Raw genomic sequence first — 23,666 nt, forward strand, 5'->3', positions numbered from 1 at the left:
GAAGTGTTCATTACAGCACTATTTACAATAGCCAGGACATGGAAACAACCTAAGTGTCCATCGACAGATGAATGGATATAAAAGATATGGCACATATATACAATGGAATATTAGCCATAAAAAGAAATGAAATTGAGTTATTTTTAGTGAGGTGGATGGACGTAGAGTCTGTCATACAGAGCAAAGTAAGTCAGAAAGAGAAAAACAAATATAGTATAGTAACACATATATGTGGAATCTAGAAAAATGGTACAGATGAACTGGTTTGCAAGGCAGAAATAGAGACACAGATGTAGAGAACAAACGTATGGACACCAAGTGGGGAAAGTCGGGGGTGGGTGGTGGTGGTGGGATGAATTGGGAGATTTGGATTGACATATATACACTAATATGTATAAAATAGATAACTAATAAGAGCCTGCTGTATAAAAAAAAAATAAAATAAAGTTAAAAAAAAACTGGTTTAGTTCTCCCTTGCTGCACCCAGGGTTTAAGACTTGGAGACTGACTTGAATCTCCCAGTGTGAAGTTTTCACTTCATGGAAACACAGGCGTAGTGATCTTGTAGCAAAAGCTAAACACAAAACCATCCCCCCTCTCACCCCTCTCACCCCTTTTTTTTCACTATAATTACCATAGGAAAGGAATCACTGGAAAAATAGAAGGGAGAGAGGAGAAAATGAGAGGGTGGATAAAACCCCAATGTCTGTTCAGCCATAAAGCCTGACAGAAGAGACATTGGAGAACAAGAATAGATAATTTCTCAGAGGCAAAAACAATGCATAAGGGTATGAGGATGAATGTAAGGAAAGGGATAGGGAAGATCAAATTTTAAAAAATATATCAATCCAAGTCAAGCATTTTTCTCCCCATCATGTTAAAAGGGTACCTACCAGAGCTTGAAAATAAGGGTGATCATGAAGAGCGATGAGGGTGGTCACATTTCTTCCCCACTAAGATTAAAGAACCTGGAATTTAGGTGGATTTAAGTACTCCCCATATTTATCTCTTCTCCGTTTTTCTTACTATTTCTCCCCCAATTTCAATATTACAAGCCATATCTACACATATAATTGAGGGTTTAGGAGTTGGAGACTGAACTGAACCTCCCAGTATGAAGTTTTGACTTCATGGAAACACAGGCATGGTGACCTTGTAGCAAAAGCTAAACACAAAACCATGTGCCCCCAACCCCTCTCTCACCCCCTTTTTTTCCACTATAATTACCATAGGAAAGGGATCACTGTTCAGGAACCCAAGCAGGCTTTAGACTTTTCCCATTAAGGGAAAGGATATTCTTCAGGGGTTACATCTTGTAATCAGAAATAAAGGGTAAAACCCGGCAGGGCTGTCTTGTTGGAATCATGTATAGGCAGCATGAAAATCCATGGCCCTTCTCTTACTCTTAAGCACGAAATCATCTACCAAAGGTAGAAGAAATAGGAAAAGTTATATTTACTCTTTTAAAAACCACTTCTGATTTTTTTTTTTTTGCCAACATCAAGAATTCTTCCTGGAAATAAACTTATTATTAAGGCAGAACCAAGTAAAATGATGTGTATGTCCAGAAAGAATTGCATTTTGTGTCGAGGAGTTAAACTGCACATCAGATTATGTCAGCACAAGCAGATGGGGTTCAACATTTTTAACTTCTCTTTTCCCTCCCTTTACTAAACTTCCCTATTCTTCTACACTTAGTTTTACCAAGCTTCCCTTAGCTTCACCAGCTTAACAAGGTCTGGGCAGGCAGCACATACAAGATGTCCTGAAAACACATTGCCCTATGTAAACAATTGTTTTTGGCAATTCAGAGGTTTTGTGGCAGGACTGCATTTTTTTTTTTTTTTCTGAAAATCAAATGTTTAGGCCAAAATTAGACTTGCATGTGCGTTTTTATGACTTGGCATATTCAAACATTACAATTGTGTGTTTAAAAAGGGAATTTGATCTTTTTTTGCTCTTTTTTCTTTGGGCTTCCATTTTTTCCTAGTTCCATTGTTTTCTCTTTTACAGTACATTTTCATATCTCGGTACATCGCTTAAGCATCTGTTTCTCCTCAATCATAATTTTCATTCAAGAATAATAACTCTTTGGTCTCTTTGCACATGTTTTGTTTTGCCCCCACCTATGAACTTCACCAGAGTGTGTTGAAGGTTAACGGCTCCATTTCTGGAATTTTCTTGGATCCCTTTAGGAGGAAATTGCCAAAGTATATAAGGAGGGCTCAAATGTATCTGGGCTTTGCCAAGGCCTTTGAGAAAGGCTCCACATAGCTGTACCTTCTTCCAGATCCCTTCTGTTCTCACTGTGCCCGGCTTCTTCATGATTCCACATAGGGGTTCGTATCTTTTGCTCATGTGGGAAAAGAACCTTTGGATTAATAAAGCACCAGAATACTTGTTTATCTAACAATGCTCTACCTTGTATATTAATGGGTAGAAAATTGCTTCTCACTTCACTGAGTTTTCCATCCTCTTCCCTTTTCCATCCCACACTGCCCAGAGTCATGAATGTCTCCGTTGGTCATTTTCTAATGCTCCCGTCAGTCTTTAGGAATGATGAGAGTTGCTCAAATATCTTTTCCCACAACTGCTAAGGTAGTAGAAAGATGAGGTAAATGACATAAGCCTTGCTGGAAAGGTTGGAGGGACCTTTTAGCAGTGTTTGCCTGAGGGGCACTGGATCATAGGGTCACTGCATTAGCTTATCTATCCTGTAACATATGTCAAGCAGTTTGCTTCAGTTGTGACTTTCTGTGGCAAGAAGCAGTAAACTCAACCTAAAGTAAATTCAAGCAAAACAGATTTTAGTGGTTTGTATAACTGAAAAGCTCAGAGATGGGGCTCTCCTCTTATGCAGCACAATGTGGGGCTCAGATGGTGTTATAAGACCACTGGTCTCTCTCTAGATCTCTTGGCTTTTCTCTCTTAAGTGTTGGCTCATTCCTAGGCAGGCTCTCCCCTCAAACTCACAAGATGGCTGCAGAAGCTCCAGAACTTACATCTTCTCAGTTTCACATCCACAAGGGGTCATTGCAGTCAGCCATCTGATATTAGGAGTGTTAGCCTCATGAAGCTAGATTTCCAGTGTTTTTGGAAAGAGGAGTACCCCTGGATATCTGACACTCCTGAGGATTAATCAACCCTGGAGCCATCCTACCTTAAGACTTGTGATCTGAGACAATAACTTATTGATTAAACTATTTTATGTGAAGCTTTCTTGTTAAAGGGGAATTCATCTTTTTTGCCGTTTCATCTTTTGGCCTACACCTTCTTCTAGTTCCATTATTTTCTCTTATACAGTACATTCAGCTGAAAGCATCCTAAATGTGATTGTCATTGGCTGTAGTTGGGTCATGTGCCTATTCCTGACCATTCACAATGGGAACTTGTACTGATGTGTGACTGGCCTCAGCCTAGATGCTCCAGTCCACTTCTGCCATGGGACGGGTTCATCCTACCTGATGACACAGACTGAGTGTAGAGGAGGAGGAAAGCTACTGGGAAATTAGGGTATGGTTTACATAAAATAGTGAAATAGGGGCTTCCCTGGTGGTGCAGTGGTTGAGAGTCCGCCTGCAGATGCAGAGGACACGGGTTCGTGCCCCGGTCCGGGAAGATCCCACATGCCGCGGAGCGGCTGAGCCCGTGAGCCATGGCTGCTGAGCCTGCGCGTCCAGAGCCTGTGCTCCGTGACGGGAGAGGCCACAACAGTGAGAGACCCGCGTACCACAAAAAAAAAATTAAATTAAATTTAAAAAAAATAGTGAAATAGATACTGTGAAGCAAAAATATTGGTGTCCAGTACTTCATCCTTTGAATGTGCCTTTTATTATCCAGTGGCCTCAACTTGTCAGTATAGTGAGTAGGGAGTGTATAATTTGTTACCTGGTCTGGTAGCGCAGCGTATATAACTTTGGAGCTGTTTTAGATCAAAGGCAGATCTGCTATGCTGTTGACTCATCTCAATAGTCTATGTATACTTTTCCTCAGTTAGGACCTCATATATCCAGCTTTGGCACATCAGCCATTTCAGGTCATGGCAAAGGAAAAGGTGGCTCATGGCCAAGACAGACAAAGCCTTGAGTTGCTGGATAATCTAGTGCTCTCTAAAGGATACCAGAAAACCCAGGCAGCTATTGAAGCCTCATGTACCATCCCGTAGGCTCTATGGTTTTCTGGCCCCCTCTCTCTTACCTCCTGCAGTTCAGTTGGTCTCATGGCTCTCAGAGTCAGCCTGGTATGTAGAATAGTGGGGCCTCAGGTCAGCCTGTGTCTAGTGATTTCAATTCTGCAGTTGGCTGGAATTCCATCTGTCAAGAAGCTTTTGAGTCAGTCATTTGATAGTGGAAGAGTTGGCCTACTAGGATTTCCTGCGTATCTGGAAAGAGGAGCACCCCTGGAGATCTGACGTGCTTTGTGAAATTAGGGGTTCGTTTTTGTTATTCACAGTTAGTCTCTGCTGAACCTAATGTATTTCAATGTGTGAGAATTAAAAAAACACATACACATAAAAAAGAATTTCTCTTTTTCATTATGAACTTAAGTAACTTGATCAAGAGAATCTAATCAATATTAAACTATTTACTTCCCTCCAAAGTAATTTCCTCTCTGTCAATGCACAGACATGCATTTTTACTTAGTTATAATTAGTGTGAACATACTTGTTTTTGTTTAAGAAAGGTTTTCTTTACCTTGGCATCCAGATTTGTTTTCATAGGCGAAGAAAACACTGAGAATTAGAAGGAACCTTCACTGGAGAGTTGGGAGGATTATATTGGGTCATACTATCCCAGAGTTAAAGAAACCTTAAAGGACCCCAAATCCCTCCCCGTATCTCTGATGACTGCACTTCTCGACTAATGGACTCACTGGAGTAGCTTTCCCATGCAAGGGCCTCCCCAGATCTTATTCCACAGCACCAAAGGTGGACTCTCCCTTCTAAAAGAAGAATGAAATCCCATCCTCTGGGTCTGCTAGGGTCTACTTGTCTGCCGTGGGCCTGCACCCTTGTCCTCTGCTTTACTTCGTGTGGGGTTATCTACATGGTTTCCCATGCAGGAAAAAAGTGGAAAAACCATGCTGCTCTGAGACAGTCCTCCATACCATTCCCCTCAAATGTCTTTTTTTTTTTTTTTAAGTGTAATCGCACACCAATAGTTTCCAATCTATCAAAGCATAAATTTGCCAGTCTTTTTTCCTAAGTCAAGGAAGTAGCGAAGTGAGGTTTAATTAAAAGCAGCAACTATTTGTACAGCTGTCCCTGGGTTCATGGCTCGTAAAAGGATTTAGCTTCAAACTCTGCTGCCTAAGTCCTTCGGGAGTTTCACAAAAAAACTCATTTAGCCTCCTCATCCGGACAGTGCCAAGCCCTTGCTTCGCAAGTTGCTTCAGGAACAGGCAGAGCTGGGCCCTGATGCAACTTCAGCTTCGACAGTCGGGCCTTCTCAGCACATGTGGCTTGGAGCAAAGCAGTGAAGATACCCAAGTCCCCTTCTTTTGTATGGGGGACAGGAGCCTTGAAGGCTACTCCACGAAGCTCCTGAAAATTCCCCTACGGTTGGGAAACGGAGGGAGGACGATCAAGCACAGTTTTCGTTTTGTGAGCTTTTCTCTGGCACTCACACTTTCCGATTCCCGGTGGGTCTTTGACCCGTGCACTCCCATCCCCAGTCCCCAAGGCGTGAACGGTCACCGGTAGGCATCCTTCAGAGGAGATGGGGGCGGGGTATCCCTGCGGATAGATGCATCCACGCAGAGCGGCCATGCCAGCGTAAGCCCTGGAGAGGAGGAGGAACCAGCGCTCAGCATTTGGCTGATTTTCAGGTGTAAGGGAAGCAGCACTTCAGGCAGCCTTGATTCCGAACAAGCCTATTCGGACTTGAAGCGAGCGCAGTGGCCAGCGTAGGTCACTGACAGCTGGCGGGGGGCGGGACCGGCCCCACGCGCAGAGAGGCAAGGAGGCGGAGGAGCTGCGGCTTAGGAAGAGTGACCCTGGCGACCCCAAACGCCCCGCCTCCTTCGCTCGCTGCTTCACCTGCCGGCCGAGCGCGCCGAGCCGCGGGCGGAGGCGATGGCTAGCCCCGCGCCCTTAGTGGCCTCCATCAGCCACCAAATGGTGGCTCTGCACACCCTGCAGCTTCTGCAGCAGGAGTGGGGCTGGGGGGATGGTCCGGGCGCCCCCGGGAGCCCACGCGACCTGGACCACGTGTCCGCCGCCCCAGAGCGTCGCTCAGACCCACGGCTGGCCCGTGCCGGGCAGGGGCGTGGGGAGGAAGGCGGGGGCAAGGGGGCCAGGAACGTGGGGTCCGGGGCGCGGGCGAGCTCCCCCGAGGTGGAAGTGGTGCGAGGCGCCGAGGGGGGCGCGGAACTGCTGCCCTTACCCCGGGGTCGCGGGCCCTGCACCCTGGCCCAGATGGCGATGCGCAGCGCGCTGGCCCGCGTGGTGGACTCGACCTCGGAGCTGGTCAGCGTGGAGCAGACGCTGCTGGGCCCCCTCCAGCAGGAGCGGTCCATCCCCATCCACCTGAAGGTGAGTCTGGCCTCCAGCATCCATCCCCCTGCTTAGGTTCCCCCTGGGGCAGGGCAGCGGACCGGGATGCAGACGAGGCTGAGTCGCAGGATCCAAAGTCGAGCTTCCCCCAGAGATTCAGCACCTCGGAGTGGGAATGAGGGAGGTGACATTCCGGGGATTAGGTACTTGGGACAGGGAACTCAGGGCCCACCTGGGGCACACCTGACTGCAGAACGGAGATGCAGAAGGGCTTTGCCAAAACCTTCCTCTGGCCCTTTCCACATGTGAAGCTTCTAGGGACGGAGGACAGCTCCTCCCACCCCTTTCAAATTAAAAGCCGTTTCTCCAGAGCCTTAAATATACGTATTAAGTTCCCTCTGCCTTTTGTATGACGAAATCACCTACATTTATTTGAAGTTCCTTCGCACTTACGAATCGCAGTTGTTTTTGCGTAAATCCAATTCCGCACAGAGCTCGGGGGCCTCACAGAGTCAACCTAAATTCTCCTAAAGTAGCGTGAGAGCGGGCTGGGTCCCGGGTGTTGAAGCAGGAACACTCATGTTAAACTCCTGCTAAGCCACGCAGCCCATCTTTGTAGGGCACAGTCTCCTCTTAAGGTACCAAACGGTGTTGGCCGATTTAGCCAGGGAACAGAGCAGCTGCCTCCCAGGCTGAGTGGGTTGGTGGAAATCTGGGGTTCTGGAATCCAGTCTTGGCCTTGCCATTAACCTAATTGGCTTAAGGTCACAAATCTCTCTGAGACCTTCTGGCCTTTCAATTTTGATCTGGAACATTGCTTCATTCATTCCCTGGGGAGTCTAGTGGAAGGAAATGGGGGAGGGGTAATGAAGAAAGAGCATTTCTCAAGACTTGCTATTCTTGCTCTACAAGCCAAAGTTTGGGAAACATTGATATATATCAGGTCGCACTATATACTGTAAAAGATTGATTTAAAATAAAAAAAAATAAAGCCTAGCATTCACCTGAATAAATATTGTTACTCTGAACTAGGGTTTCTCCACCTCCACACTACTGACATTTTTGTCTGGATGATTGCTCTGGGGTTGTCCTATGTACTGTAGGATGTTTAGTAGCATCCCTGGCCTCTACCCAGTAGATGCCAGCAGCATATCCTCCCCCCCAACTGACAGAACCAAATACTGCGAATGTGTGTGGTGGGAGGGGAGATAAGGTCGCCTCCAGATGTGAAGCACTGCTTAATTCTGAAAAGTTTAAAAAATGAAGCTGCATTTCACCAGTGCTCTTGACTGTAAGAGGTACCTTTTTTTGTATCGCCAAGAAATTTTTTAAAATCCTGCCAATTAAACTGTGATACACATGAAGTGTGCTGTGATACTAGGAACGTATACAAGGCACAGGTAGGTTGGCAAAAGGAGAGACTGAGTGATCAGTTTTACCTTGGGTGATCCTGGAAGGCATCTTGGAGGAGGTAACCTTTAAAAAAAAAAAAAAGAATGTTTACTCTCCAGGCATTAAAGGGAAAAAGCATTTCAGAGGAGCTGTGGGATCCAAGGCCAAGAAGTAATGAAAGGGCCTAGGGCTTTGGGGGAACTAAAATTAGTTCAGTATGGCAGAAGGCAAAAAAAAAGGATGCTGGAGAGTTAGGTGGGGTCAGGTGGGAAAAGGCGTGTGGGTCATGCTGAGGACCTGGACTGTCTTGCAGGCAAAAGGCAGCCATTGATATGACTGAAGGAAGGACCCTGATAAATCACAGAGGCAAGGTCAGGTCGGAAGACCATTGTCAGAGGGCCTGACCCAGTTTAGGAGCAATGGCGCCCTCTGCTCTGGACTATAAATCATGCCACTTGAGGTTAATGCAGCTGCCACTTCTACTTGGTAATCCTTTTAACCCTCTCTACTACTTGACTTTTTGTCCTAAACATTTTCTACTCTCCTCAAACTTTCTTCATCCATACCTCAACCCTCTCACTCCTTTACTGAGAAAATTGAGGCCATCTGACACAAATATCTTCCATCCTACCTAAAAAAATCTCATTTCCAATCATCTTCTTTCTTGTCTCTAATAAAGAAATACTGTTTGGCTCCCACCCCCTCTGCCTCCCAAATAACTTCTTTCTCTTAAGTGCTGGAGCAAATCTTTCATCTGCCCCTGGACTTTTTCTCTCAGTTCCTTCCTCTCTCTTTGTATTTTCTAGGGCTTCCACTCTGCCAATTCCTCTTAATCCATAGATCTGCTCAAATCTTCCTTCACCTACCCAGCCCCTTGAGTCTTGGTCCCCTTCTTCTCCATCATGAGCAAACGTGCAGATGTCTGGATGTATTGCTACCAGTGTTTCTAGAGGCACCCAGAGTCCCCATTAAGAACAGGGATCTCCACAGGGAGCTCAGCTCGGTGCTCTGTGATGACCTAGGTGGGTGGGATGGAGGGGGAGGGAGGTCCAAGAGGGAGGGCTGTTTCACTTCATTGTACAGCAGAAACTAACACAACATTGTAAAGCAATTATACTCCCCCCCACCAAAAAAAAAAAAAAAAAAAAAAGAATATAGACAACAACAACGACAACAAAAAAAGAACAGGGATCTCAACATTCTTGCTATTGGAGTCTGCTATTCACCTACAGGGGAGTAATGAGTTTCAGGGCTCCTGAGAACAGCCAGTGCTTTCAGAAGGGAGAGAAGCAGGGAGAGGTTTCTCTGGATGATTTGCCTCCTGGCCAGCATCTTGAAATTTTGCTTGGTTTGCTGTTTGGAGAAAAGGCAGTATCTCCATTAGGTTTGGAAGGTAATGCTTACAAAGCACTTAGACTCAAGGACACAGCAGTCTGTCTCTCCAGGGGGGCTGGTTATACAGACTTGGCATCATCATTACTGGTGTTAATTCAAATGATTTGGACGAGTTTTCTCTATATTTTTAAATTAAGAACATGCAGATTGATTTTATACATGAGAATGGTTTCAGGAGGATTTTGCTAAAGGAAATAATGCTTGCATGTCACTTGGAAGTGTGTGGAAATTTCCCTAACGTCAGGAATGCCTTCCATGGCATTCCTTGCCAGAGAGGAGGAAGACTCACTTGAACAGCACAGCACAGGACAGCGATCAGGTCCCATGAAGCATTTCAAACCTACTCTGCCACTTCCTGCTGCAGACTCTTGGGCAAGTTATTTAGCCTTCCTGTGCTTCTGTCTCCTCACCTGTAAAGTGGGAACAGTGGTATTTAACGTTATTGAGATAATGCATAGAAAGTCTTAGCTACTGGCTGCTCACGGTAAATTGCAATACCTTTGAACTTTATTATTATTATTAATTATTATTATTATTGATTGATGCCTCAATCTTCTTCAATAGTCTTATTGACTATTATTATATTTCATTCTTGATATTGATGGATCTGACTCCTGAACTCTGTATTTACTTTTGAGACTGTTGACAAAAACAGAGTTAGGATGACCCAAAGAGACTTCCAGGAAGCCTCCACTTTCCAGAGGTTAGCTTTAGCCCATGGCTGATGACTGACTTAGAGATGTGACCATTGAGTGACTCGCTGATCAAACCACCAGAATTAAGGGAGTGAAATTTTCAGGCCTGAAGGCAGAGAAACCCTCACCATAATAATAATGCATATCTTTATAGTAGTTTACTATTTTCTTAAAGAAGCCAACGCTTGATATTCCTTTTGAGCATTTAGAGATTATCGAACTCATGCAAAAACAAACAAACAAACATGAAATGAGTCTTTTCATGGTGGTTAAAAATGCTTAACAAAACTGAGTCTTGTGAAATTTGGTGGAAAGGATGGAGTTAACCAGCTTGATAAAAATTTATTACGGGAGGAAACTGAGGCTCAGAGGAATTTAGAACTGCTGAAGAGTCTGCAGCTAAGAAGTAGTGGCCCACGATTCAAACATGGTTTTGTCTGACTCTTTCTACCAATCACAGTGCTAGCTCATAGGGGTGTTATGAACATTACACTGAAAATAAAGTACATGAGAGTGCACAGTTGTCAGGGCACGGTCATACATGCCATGCACTGCACACCACTTCAGCTGCAATAGTCATTCTGTACACTGAGTATCATAGTCAGCTTGGGCTGCCATAACAAAATGCCACAGACTTGGGTGGCTTAAACCACAGACATTTATTTTCTCACTGTTGTGAAGGCTGGGAAGTTCAAGAGCAAATTTGGTTTCTGGGAAGGGCTCTCTTCCTGGCTTGTGGACTGTCACCTTCTCACTGTGTCCTCACATGGCCTTTCCTCTGTGCCAGAGAGAAAGAGAGATCTTGGATGTCTCTTCCTCTTCTTGTAGGACACCAATCCTATTGGATTAGGGCCCCATCCTTATGATGTAACTTAACTTTAATTACCTCCCTAAAGATCCTATCTCCAAATACAGTCACACTGCAAGTCAGGTTTTCAACACCTGAATTTTGGTGGAACACAATTCAGTCCCTAACACTGGGTGATTTGTGTCTCCTCTAATGATGATCACCTTACATAGTGACAAAAAGCCCCAGGTAAACGTAGGAAATCTTTATCAAACTAGCAATACTGGCAAAGATGCTATAATACTTGCCACCCAAAGGGAGCACAGAAATGTGTGGAGCACCAGAAGGAAGAGAGTCTAGGATTTTAAAAACTACTAAAAATGACCAACCCAAAGAGATCATTAACTAAGCCAATCATGAAGTCACTCTGGTTGAGTTTTGTCTGTCTTCCTTTGATAGTTAAAAACATTTACGGTTTCCAAGAGTTCTGTTCTGAAGCAAGTTTCATGGAAACAATGGCTGATGCCAGCTTTTAGAGGCAGAAGAACTTTCCTGCCATTGCAGATAAAACTTGCCTGTGAGCTCACCCGTTGCAATTAACTAATTCTGGTACCAATAATTCTCTCACGTTCAGTGGTCCATGCTGGTTTTCTCATTCCACAGAGCAAGAGCAGTGGTTGTAAAACTGTTGGCTTTGGCTTCACAGTCATTGCTAAGGCTTTTTGCAAACTGCAAGTGTGGATATTGAGTTACTCAGAGGCAGACATTGATGATGAGTGCTTTTCTTCCCCATTAACATTGGTTAGTGAAGCCAGTTTCTGCAAATTTGGGAATTGTGTCTTTAAAAATTGCTAATATTCGATTGAAGAAATAAATTCTCATGGTTATATTATTAGTAGCCTTAGCCAGGGGATTGCTCTTTGTCTGGGACAAAACTGTGCTTTTATGTCAGGAAAAGGCCAAGTGACAGCTCTAGAAGTAGCTTAGTTATAGCTTTGTTATTCCTTATAAAGTGAATGATATGAAAATCAGGACATAAAAGCTTTCTGAAATGAACATTTAGGGAGAGATATTGCAGGAAGGCCCTAAAACAAACCTACTTATGTTTAATGTCTTGTGGAAATGCTGCCTTGCTTTATTATACAATTTTGGGGTTTGCCTTGTGAGCATACCTGAATCAAGTGCTTGTATCCATCACAAAGTGCTTTTCATTAGACTTTTCTGATGAAAATGGTACTGTACCCAAAGCAAATGCATAAGGAACCTTAGTTACTTGTGAGCGTTTACACTGGGTACACCACTAGTAAAAATGTTTAATTTCCTGTGGGCGATAGACTTTTTGTGGTGACTGGCAGATACTGCGGTTCTTCACTGGGTGCGTTATTAATACGAAGTTGCATATCTATTTGAGATTGACCTAGAGTTTAGGCAATTGGTGATGGATCTGGGCCCTGCGACTTTGTTGTTCGAAGCCAGATGTCAATGAACAAAATGCAGTTGGGGCAATTTGTAGTGTACTGTTCCTGATAGTATGGTTTTCATAACGCCGCTCTAAAATAGAGGAGCGACACTCCCATTTTATGTGCACATCTAGCATGGAGGGTTGTGTTGGGTGTAGGGAAGAGATTTGTGCTCCCTCGTAGTTCCCAGCCCTGGGAAACTTTAGTGGGGAGTGGTTTGCTGTCCAGGCCGAAGTTCATTAAGGTCAGACCTCATCACAGAAAGCTGGAGGAAAGCTCTTTCTTCCATTAATACCCTCTGTAGAGTACGTTAGGCATTCAGGGAGAGTGAGAGGGAAAAATGTGAGAAAAAACACGTTTGTGGAGGCCATTATAAGAGAATATAGCTCAAGAAATGACTGTTTTGTAAAGAACCAACTTATTTTAAAGCCAGGGGTGAAGGGAATATGAATTGATTTATAGTTCCTGTAGATCTAGAAGTGATTTTGAAGATGATGTGATAGAAAAAACCCAAAAACCTTCTTTGTGTATTGTTTAAAATTACCTGCATTATAGAGCCTATAAAGTCATATTATATTTTTGACTTTATTACCTATTGGTGTTGGTTTCAGAAAACAAGCTTTGAAACTGACTCCTAATGCTAGATTGTTTTTGCTTTTAAGGCTTTGGTTTTGATGGGAGTGTTTATTTTCAATAAGAAGCTAAAAATGGGCTTAACTTTTCTTCCCTTTTTGGACTTTGCAGGTGCATTTTCAGTTGCTCAAAGATTTCAGAAGTGCACATTCCTAATAAATACAATGCGTCATGCAGAAAAGTACAAGTGGGGTGGATTTTCTAAGACACCTCCCTTACACTGGGTAGGAGAGAACAGACCGGAGGAAGGGAGAGCTCCAACTAGGAGGTCTCTAATTAGCTAGGAGTTGGCTTTACATGGGGCGTGGAAGGTTCCATGCCTTGAATCCCTTCCAGATAACCACACCCTCTCAACTATGTTGCAGGGAAGAGGGCTGGACCAATGGGACAATCTTCAGTTTGGATATGACCGTTGCAAATTTGAGCTTTGTAACACTTAGTTAACCTTAAGAAAAATAGCATGAATATAGCCAGAAAACAAACATGAAACAATTCACATACAGACATTTTTGTTTCTCACTCAAAGCTAGTTGGGTGCCTCCCAGCTTGCTTCCATGGTGTCCCTGTTCACCCCATGGTGGCATCTGCAGCTCTGTACTTCTCATTCATTAGTCTGTCCCCAGCACTGGATGGCGAGCTCTGCTCTCTCTGTCATCCTGGCATCTGGCCCAGTTTCTGATTTGGGGTGTCTCTGATGAATACTTGAGTTTTGAGAGAGAGGTTAATTCCAGCTCTGCCACTTACTTGCTGTGCGATTTAGGGATGTCATTTAATCTCTCCAAGCAGCATTTCTTTTCATCTCTCATTCATGGACGGTTGTGAGGACTAAGTGAAATAAGGTATATTAGGAGCCTTGCTTGGAGCCTGGTGCCTAGTAGGTAAGGTGCTCAGGCTCATAGGCCTGACCAGTGTTCTTCAAACACTGGTTTGCCATGTTCCTCCCACGCTCAGAAGCTCAGGGACTTGACATTCAAGGCTGTCTGCACTAGCTTATCCTGACAGGCAACACAAAGCTCTGTTTTTCTCAGACTGGACTCCTGCCAGTCCTAGCCCCTGCTTGGCTCCAAGCCTTTGCTGGTATCATTCATTCTCACTGTGGGGCCATCTCTTTTCCCTATGAGTTAAATACTGCTTTCTCCAACACCACCTCTCTTATTATAGTGTCTATACAGTCCTTCTCACCTGCCACTTTGCTGATGCCTCATCCAAATTTCCATTCCCTTCTACAAAGGCTGGCAATAATCTGATGGTCTCAACCACTTTTTTAAAAAAATTGTATTGAAAAATACAAAACAAAATTTACCATTTTAAGGGTAGTGTTAAGTACTTCACATTTTTGTGCAAACAATCTCCATGACATTTTCATCTTGCAAATCTGGAAACCCTATACCCATTAAACAAGAAGTCCCCATGTGCCCCCTCCCTCCAGCCCCTGGAAACCACCATTCTACTTTTAATTTCTATGAGTTTGACTACTCTAGGTACCACATATAAGAGGAATCATACAGTATTTGTCCTTTTGTGACAGGCCTATTTCATTCAGCATGATGCCCTCAAGGTTCATCCATGTTGTAGCATGTGTTAGAATTTTCTTTCTTTTTAAGGCTCAATAGTATTCCATGGCATACATAGACCACATTTTGTTGATCTGTTCATGTGTCCATGGATACTTGAGCTGCTTCCACCTCTTGGCTGTTGTGAATAATGCTGCTATGAACATGGGTGTGCAAATAACATTTTGAGATCCTGCTTTCAATTTTTTTGGATATGTACCCAGAAGTGGAAGTGTTGGATCCTATGGCAATTCTAGTTTTAATTTTTTTGAGGAAACTCCATACCGTTTTCCAAAGTGTCTGCAGCATTTTTACATTGCCAGCAGCAGTGCACAAGGGTTCCAATTTCTCCACATCCTCACCCACACTTGTTATTTTCAGTTTTTTTGATGGTAGACATTCTGTTGCATCTGAGGTGAACTTGGCTACTCTTTCTGAGCCTTAATCTTATTCTGTGTCACATCTCCACTGAAGGGTTTTAATAGGTTTTATCTCACCAATCAGATTCCAAGTTTCTGTAGAGAATATTTTTCTTTTGTCTTCTACACTTCCTTCCTCTCCTCTTCTTACTGACCTCCCATTTAGTGGAGTACTTTATTCATAACTTTAGATTGACGGCATGCTTTATAAATACAAAGAGCTTTCATATTCATGAGCTAATTGGACTTCTCATGGTAGCTATTATTTTTCCCATTTTACAGATGAGAAAACTGAATATTCCATAGATAAAATGACTTGTCCACGGATGGCTTACCTAAAGGATAGAACCAGGGCTCTAATAGCTATTCCGGTGCTTATGGAGGATTGAGCTTTCATTCCCAGGGGCCTTTGAAGCTGCCTGGAGTGCTGCACTTCCTAACTGACATCTATAAAGTCCCTTTTGCCATGTAATGTAACATACTCACAGGTCTGGGAAGAGACCACAATTCTGCCTACCACAGGGCAGATTTCAGCTAAAAATTAGGAAGAAATGTTCTAAAAGCTAGAGCCATCTCTTCTAATGGGTTGCTTCCTAAGCACATGAGTTTCTCCAGTGTAGCCAAGCAAATTCTGGACAAGTGCACATCAGGTATGCTATTGAAAGGATTCATCCACAGAACGAGCTCTGTTTGAACTCTGTGCAATGCTTAGATTGTGAGTCTATAAATGTCTGTTCTTCCATAGGATTGGGCTTTTGTGTTTTTTCCATAGCCCTCATCACATTTCACTGGACATTTGGAGATATGCTGTATGTGTCTCATTTCTCCTACTAAATTATAAGTTCTTTAGAGATCAGGTACCATGTCTTATTGTCTTTTATCTAGTGTAGTAATAAGTCATGTAGTGGAGAGTAGATACATGTTTGAAATCAATTTAACTGATTTATTAACTGAGGCAAATAGGCCGAGGCCATTACCCCAGTAGATTAGTTGAGTCATGAGACATTATCTCAACACACTTTACTTATTTATTTATTTTTAAAAGTCTGTATTGAATTTGTTATAATATTGCTTCTTTTTTTTTATATTTTGGTTTTTTGGCCATGAGGCATGTGGGATCTTAGCTCCCCAACCAGGGATGGAACCTGTAACGTACCCCCTGCATTGGAAGGCGAAGTCTTAACCACTGGAGCGCCAGGGAAGTCCCTCAACTCACTTTAAAATGTAAATGCTGGCCATCGATTTGGACCCCTGTAGCAATCAACACATTCGTGTCCAAAAATCTGAGATTACACAAGACTTTAGAAGTTCCAAAACCTGCTTTTAGATTGCTCAGCCACCATCATGTTCTAATTCTGGCAAAGCGCTCAAGGCACAGTGTAAGATATTACATCATTTTTGGAAGCATCTGGGACTTGCTAAATAAAAGCTGCTGGGAGGATATACTCTGTCATTGAGTGGAAAGCACCATAAGTGAAATCATCACCAATATTGACCATGTGAGTTTCCACCGAAAGTCCATGAGCCATTTAATATGCTGTTGCCTTAAGGCTGTCACTGGTGGCTCCTACCTTCTGCAGTAGAAGCTGGGTTGGAAGCCATGATTACTGGATCCATAGTTGGCTTTCAGACCTTCCAGAAAGGAAGAGAAGTGACCACCTGTTTTATTTTTCCCTTCCTTGGCTTAAGAGTCCCATGGAAAGCCTATTCCTATTAATTTGTTTTCTTTGACTGTTAATATATTTGAGAAAGGATTAAATGGAAATACTGTACTAAAATAGTAAAATAAAGAGACTTTGCAAAGCTCGCCAGAGATCTGAAGTTTACCCAGGGCCTCAGGGACCAGTACAGCCCAGCAGTGGAATTTTATTGTATGTATAATTTCCCCCAAAGATGCCTTCTTTGCTTCTTTACAGTAAATGTGAAATTGACTTCAGATTTTAGGCCCACAAATATATTTTTAAAGGCATTTTAATCTTCTTTGGGTGATGAATGCCTTTGCAGACTGGCTAATAGGCACACGTCAGCACACATTTCAGTGGTTCCTTCTATTTTAAATTTCCTTTTGCATGTTGTCTTTGATCCTTCCACTTTGTACTTAGAGTTGGATTACTTCTATAAAGCAAGTGGACAATTTCCCTTGATGTGGATCTTGGGAAAGTAGTCCAGAGTCATTTTTTCCCCCTACTTTCTCATTCCCAAGCAATGTGCTGCAGCAATATAGGTGACCCCATAAACTGTGGGACAGATTATCTAAGTAGCCCCTTGATACCTTCTGAACAGACATGAGTAATACTCAAGGGCAGGGAAGCAAGAATGCTTTAAAGAGAAAAAAAGCAGGAAGGGTGGTAGCCTGTGAATACTCGAATAAGGGGACTGTGCTGTGTTAGCCCACACGGAGTCCTGCTGCTGTTGTTTTGCTGAATTGAATGAATGGATGTCTGTTTTGTTTCTTGGAGGATGTTTTCTAATTAACATTTTGCCAGAAACCCAGGTCCTTCTTCTTACCCAAGTGAGAGAGTTTTTATTAGGGAAAAGAATAGCTTCTCTTTCTACACAGAATTAGGAAGAAAACTAGTTCCTCATCAAACTTTGGTTCAACTTTTAGTTCTTCTTTTTTTTTGGATTATCTATTTTTCTTAAGTTTTTGAGTTGAATTTTTAGCTCAGGGGTTTTCAGTGTTTAAGTGGTTTTTCTTTACTTATATAAGAATTTAAGTCTGTGCTTTTCTCACGGGAGCTACAGCCCACAAATTGTGATATAGTAGTTCCATAATTGTTCAGTATAGAGCATTTTAAAATTTCAATTATTTTTTCCACTGACTTATGAATTATTTAGAAGTGGATTAAGTCATACATGTTTTGGGAAGGTTATATACATTACTGATTTCTCATTTATTTGCTTTGTGATTTGAGTGATATACACTTTGATATTAGTTGAGACTTGTGGCATTATCATAAAGTCATCCTTCATAAGTAATACATAGATGTTTGAGAATAATGTATATTTGCTTATCTCCATTAGACCAAGCTTATGATTAGAAAAGATTTTCAATCCTTTCTCTCTAGGCTGAATGTCCTGTTGTTTGATCAGTTTCTGAGAAAGATGCGTTAAAATCAGTCTTTATGTCTGGGGATTGAATGTAAATTGAGATTATCATATTAGACACACACAAGTACAAAACTGTCATATCTTCTTGGGGAATAATAGTTCCTTTTATTAAATGCAGTTTATTTTATCCCTAATAATGATTTTTCTGGATTTATTTTGACTTCTCTTTGCTTGATGTATATTTAGTAATTTACATTTACTTTCAATCTTTAGGTGTTTTTAGTTTTAAACGTGTTGCTCGTAAGCAGCGTATAGATAGATTTTGAAAATCCAACCTGGCAACCACTGCATTTCACAAGGTGATTTATTTGGTGCTTTCTATTCACCTGCTTTATGTTTGTATTTTTATTTCTCCATTTTTACCTTCTATCAGTGGAATCAAAAAGGTTTTGATATACCTTTTCCCTCTGATTTTGAAATTTTATTATTTCTATACCTTTTTTTTTCTCCAAATCTGTACATCAAGGAAGGTTTCCCATGGATAGAATCTCCCACGCTGTCACCTTCGGATATTCTCGCGGTCCGCTGCAGCGAGCGCGGTCTCCCGAGGGTTGCAGGAAAGGGGCATCGAAGCCTGCAGAGCTTTGCTAGGTCCGGGAAGGTGCAGCCGAGCACTTGTGCTACATCCTGCTCGGTGCCGCCTCCCGGGCCTCCTATTCCTCTACTTTTAACGATGATCCTTACATTTCTCACATGTATACTTAACAAGCCTGAAATTTATCAGTTTTGCTACTCGGCATTTTAGAACCATCTTGCTTTTTTTTTTTTTTTTTTTTTTTTTTTTTGCGGTACACGGGCCTCTCACTGTTGTGGCCTCTCCCGTTGCGGAGCACAGGCTCCGGACGCGCAGGCTCAGCGGCCATGGCTCACGGGCCCAGCCACTCCGCGGCATGTGGGATCTTCCCGGACCGGGGCACGAACCCGTGTCCCCTGCATCGGCAGGCGGACTCTCAACCACTGCGCCACCAGGGAAGCCCTACCATCTTGCTTTTTTAAACTCCAAGTTAGTTGTTATAATTTTTGTTTTGATTAATCAAATCTTCAGATTTACACTGTGTTTTTAAGTTTCTTTGTTCACTGTTGCTTCTTACATCCTTTCTTTCTGAGTTGAATCTCCTCTTTATGAATTATATCTTTAAGAAGATCTGATAGTGAGAGTCTATTTGTGGTAAGTCCTTTTGTGCTTTTAAATAAAAGTATATTTACTTGGCCCTGATGTTTAAATGGTAGTTTAGTGGGACTAAAAAAAAAAAATCTTGGTTGACAGTTATTTGAGGATATTATTCTATTCTATCTTCAATTGTTACTGCTTAGAAGTTGGCTGTCTGGTCATCCAGACTGAACTCGTCTTTTTCTTTTCTGGTTGCTTTTAAGAGCAGTTTTACCTTAATGAGTTTAGATTTGGATTTCGTTTAACTTTTTCTGCTCAAAGCTTGTTTTGTTTCCTGAATCTAAGGATCAATTTGGGATCATCTGAATCAATCTGGGATAATTTTTATCCAGTATTCTCTTTGACTACTGCTTCTCCCCCATTCTTTTTCTTGTCTCTCCTGGAAATGTATCTGTTGTACCTTGTCATTCTGGCAATCCATGTCACGTAACTTCTCATTCATATTTCCCATGACTTTATTTTGCATTCTGGGTAATTTTCTCAAATTTACCATCCAGTTTACTAATCTTCACTTCGTGTGTATTTATTCAGGTGTTTAACATTGAGTTTTTAATGTGTCATGATAGTTGTCATTTCTAGCAGTGGTACTGGGTTCTTTTTCAAGCCTGTTTTTTCTTAGGACACTTTATTTCTTCTTTTATATCTTTAATCATTATAAATATATTTTACAGTCTATATATGAAATTCTTGGAGTTCAATCCTGCCCTACATTGCATCTACTATATCATGGTGGATTGTACTGAAAATTTCATATTCTGAGTTTGTCTTCGACAGAGATTTATGGGACTACTACTGAGGGGCATGGGTTGTGAACATGTTTCTGTGGAATAGGCTTTTGTTTGCTTTTGCCATGTGTCCATGGATATCTCAGACCAGTTCCAATTTTTAAATTAATGTCTTGGCATGAGTGTTCCAAGAACATGTATATGGTATAGAGGACAACTACAAACTTGAACTACTGTGTAGTATAGGTCCACAGTTACAAATTCATACGGTCAACTTCACCTTCCACACCAAACCCAGCTCAAGAGAGACCAACTTTCTTTTCTTGATAGGTATTGGCAGGCAGCTAAAGCAATCTACTTTTCTTTTATACCTGGTCCTTGGGGATTTCCATTACTTTCTTGCAAGCTCAGAAAGGATGTTTGTTCTGTATTATTTAGAATATAGTAGCAAGGCATTACGGGGAAACTACATGTGCCATGTGCCAGAACCAGAAGTCTGGGGGGAGTCAGTTATTTGTACATTTGAATCTTGAAGGATGGGGGATTAGGGGTGCCAACCCCCCCAAGCAGTCAAAAATCTGCATATAATTTTACAGTTGGCCCTCCATCTCCATGCTTCCAAATCCACGGATTCAACCAACTGTGGATAGTGCAGTACTGTAGTACATATTTATTGGAAAAAATCTGCATAGAAGTGGACCTGTGCAGTTCAAACTTGTGTTGTCTGAATCAACTGTATTTAAAATAAAACATATAGTCAACATTATCTCTGATATGGAATAATTTCAGAGTACCATTTACATGTAATGGATTTTAGAATGTGAATATTTGAGGATTAAAAAAATCTATTTAATTAGCTCATTCTTTAAAACTACCAATGAACTATTTCTAAATCTGCACTGGACATTTCTTGGGACCATGTTCATTAAATACCAAATCCTGTATTGGAATCTTGAAGACAGTGATTATGGAATAATAAGAAGGAAGTCTATTTGTATATTCGTCAAAGCTCTTTTAGGAACAAATAAGAGAAACTCAACTCCAAGTGGCTTAAGTAAAAAGAAATATTTATTGATTCAGATAGCTAAAAAATCCTGGGATTTATTGTTCAAGTACAGCTAGATTGACATGCTCAGAAAATGTAATTGGAATCAGTCTCCTTTAATCTCTTGTTTCTACTTTTTTTTCTGTGTTGGCCTCACTTTCATTTGAATTCTCTCCTTATGGTGGCAAGATGTTTTCCAACAGCTCCAGTAGAACAGAACTTCTCTTTCCCAGTCTAACAAATATCCTGGGACTGTGGCTTATTGGCCTGCCTTAGGTAGTCTGTCCATCCTTGGCCAGTCCAAGTGGCTGAGGGATGATGTGCTCTGATTGACCTGGTCCCTGGAGCTGTGGAGTGGAGTCAGCTTTGGTCAAACTACATAGGCTGAGAATGGAGGAGAGTAGTTCTCTGAGAGAAAAATCGAGGTTCTGTCATCAGAAGACTGGACTGGAAACTGGGTACACAAAACACAACAACTGTCTTCCATAACCTATCTAATTGCTTGTTTGTGTTTGGTCTTCATTTCAGGACAGTGTTGAGTTTAGAAACATCTGCAGTCATTTGGCTCTACAGATTGAAGGACAGCAGTTTGACAGAGATTTGAGTGCTGCTCACCAGTGTTTGAAGATGATAGTCAAGAAGCTGATCCAGTCTCTTGCTAATCTTCCTTCGGATGCCCACATGGTAGCCTGTGCTTCCTTGAGACAGATCTTACAGAATCTCCCAGACATATGAGTGTTCAAGACACTGGAATTAAAACTACAGCGAGCACTGCTAAGAGAACTGGCTACCTTGAATTCCTAAGTGGATCAGCAGACAATGGATGTTTTTATTCCCAGGAAGGAGAGACTTGGTAGCATATATAGCAGTCTGACCAGTGGCATCTGTAACCCTTGGGAATTATAGCATGTTCGTGAAAAATTTTTAAAGCAGTAGTTCACATTTTTAAGTGTCTTGACATATTTGCTGACTTTTTGATTGAAATATATTCCACTTTGTGGAACTGACTGGATTACATGTGTATATACATTTATGAATATATATTAAGTGTTAATTTTAATTGAATGACACCTTAATCTACATTCGTATTAATGTAGGCCTATGAGGTTTAATATGGCTATTGGATGATTAGAGCTCCATGGTTTTTCAAATTATTTTGAATAAATGGGATATTTGGTAATTGATATGTTCTACTTACTGAGCACTTCATTTTGTGTTATGAGAATGATCTCTGGATGTTGTAGGACCACACCACATGTGTCAGTAATTATCAGTTCCAATACTGGCATTAATAACTTGCTGTTGGGCAGCGAAGAGCTGCTTCTAAACCTTGTGCTTTCATCTACTGATTTGTAAATTAATGGTAATGAGCTCTGAAGTACCAAGGCTATATGATATGTAAGTACAAAGTACAGTATTATTAAAGTCTCACGTGGAAACATCTAGTTTCTCATACTCTTTCTAAATATTCCCACTGAAGTAGGAAATTCTTGGAAAAGAAAGGACGGAGTGGATATACTGGCAGATTTCCCTAAATATTTAGAGTAAGGAAAAGAGAGAGTGACTTTTTTTGCAACAAAACTCTACACATGCTTAGGAAAAACCAAATTTCCTGTTGTTTAATGGTGACCGCGTTGAGAACCAAAGTAAATTGAAGTGCTGCTTTTCCCTTAAAGTTTTAATAGAAATGGCATCAGATTTAGAAAGAAAAGAGTATAATGGAGCTTGTTTTCTGAAGGAATTATAAACTGGGTCTGTATGGTAAGAGTATACCTACTGTTAAAACAATTAAGTGATAAGAATAATCAAAGCCTTTTTAATCTCACATATTCTAATCCTAGTTGGTTTCACATATTTTCTTCCACAATCTTAAGATAAGTATATTGCTTCTTTTTAGATGTTACTGACCATTTCCGTAGAAGAGAAATAAATTTATGAGACTGAATTTTACATGAAAGATGAGAGGTGTGTATTTATGCATGTGCATGTGTGTATAGGGGAAAGGATGGGCCAGTAGGGAAGGGCATTCATTTCTTGGGAACAATCTTCAGCACATTGTTCTCGCACTCCTAGGAAACACTGTATTCTGGGGGTACCACTGTACTTTATGGTGCTGTCTTTCCCCACGGAAATTATTCCAAGACTCTTCTCTAAAGACATAGCATTATTATAGGCTGCCTTCCCGTTGTAATCAATATCCCTATCAATAAATATTAATATTATGGGTTTTTTTATAACTCCTATTCCAAGAAATATTGAAGATTTTTGCTTTCCTGTCTGTACTTGTGCTTTTTCCTCACTTTGCAGTGTGTTTCCCACAGACCAGTTGAAACCCCATTCATCCTTCAAGGCCTGATTTATTCACCATTTCTTTCATGAGCCCTCCTGGATCATCCCAGTAGGATGTGGGCTCTTCCTCCTCTGAACTCACATAAAAACACACTTTGTGCTACTGCACAGGCATTTATCACACACCATCTTATAGCATGGCTATTGCTATACCTGCCATCAAGATTGGCTTGCCTGAGGGCAAGGATTATTCTAGACATCTTTGTATACTGCATAGCAGCTATAATTCTAAAAGTTCTTTGACTACTAGAACTTCCATGGCCCCTACCACTTTTTCACACACACACACACACACACACACACATTTTTACTTCTGTGTCTTATGTTCTTTGCTCAGTCTGTATAATCATTTGGTTGTACATGCTGCTCTCTTCTTTTCTTCCCTTTGGTTGAGTGCTGCTGGCAAAACTCCATTCTTGGTCAAGACCAACTCTCCTC

The 23,666-nt window shown here is 41.7% G+C and overlaps 1 protein-coding gene across 1 annotated transcript; it reads left to right on the plus strand.

Annotated features, from left to right (window-relative positions):
* Positions 1 to 5,787: 5,787 nt before the first annotated feature.
* Positions 5,788 to 22,320, plus strand: DLEU7 (deleted in lymphocytic leukemia 7). The gene is made up of 2 exons (XM_059995913.1): positions 5,788 to 6,532; positions 21,408 to 22,320. Exons 1-2 carry the CDS (start codon positions 6,074 to 6,076, stop codon positions 21,612 to 21,614), a joined length of 666 nt encoding a protein of 221 aa, XP_059851896.1. The 5' UTR covers positions 5,788 to 6,073; the 3' UTR covers positions 21,615 to 22,320.
* The last annotated feature ends 1,346 nt before the right edge of the window (positions 22,321 to 23,666 follow it).

This window comes from Delphinus delphis, chromosome 18 (genome assembly GCF_949987515.2).
Source record: "Delphinus delphis chromosome 18, mDelDel1.2, whole genome shotgun sequence".
Classification (NCBI taxonomy): Eukaryota; Metazoa; Chordata; class Mammalia; order Artiodactyla; family Delphinidae; genus Delphinus; species Delphinus delphis.

Coding starts and splice junctions, on each gene's coding strand:
- DLEU7 (XM_059995913.1), top strand. CDS start 6,074: ATGGCTAGCCCCGCGCCCTTAGTGGCCTCCATCAGCCACCAAATGGTG. Junction 6,533..21,407: donor CCATCCCCATCCACCTGAAG/GTGAGTCTGGCC, acceptor TCTTCATTTCAG/GACAGTGTTGAGTTTAGAAA.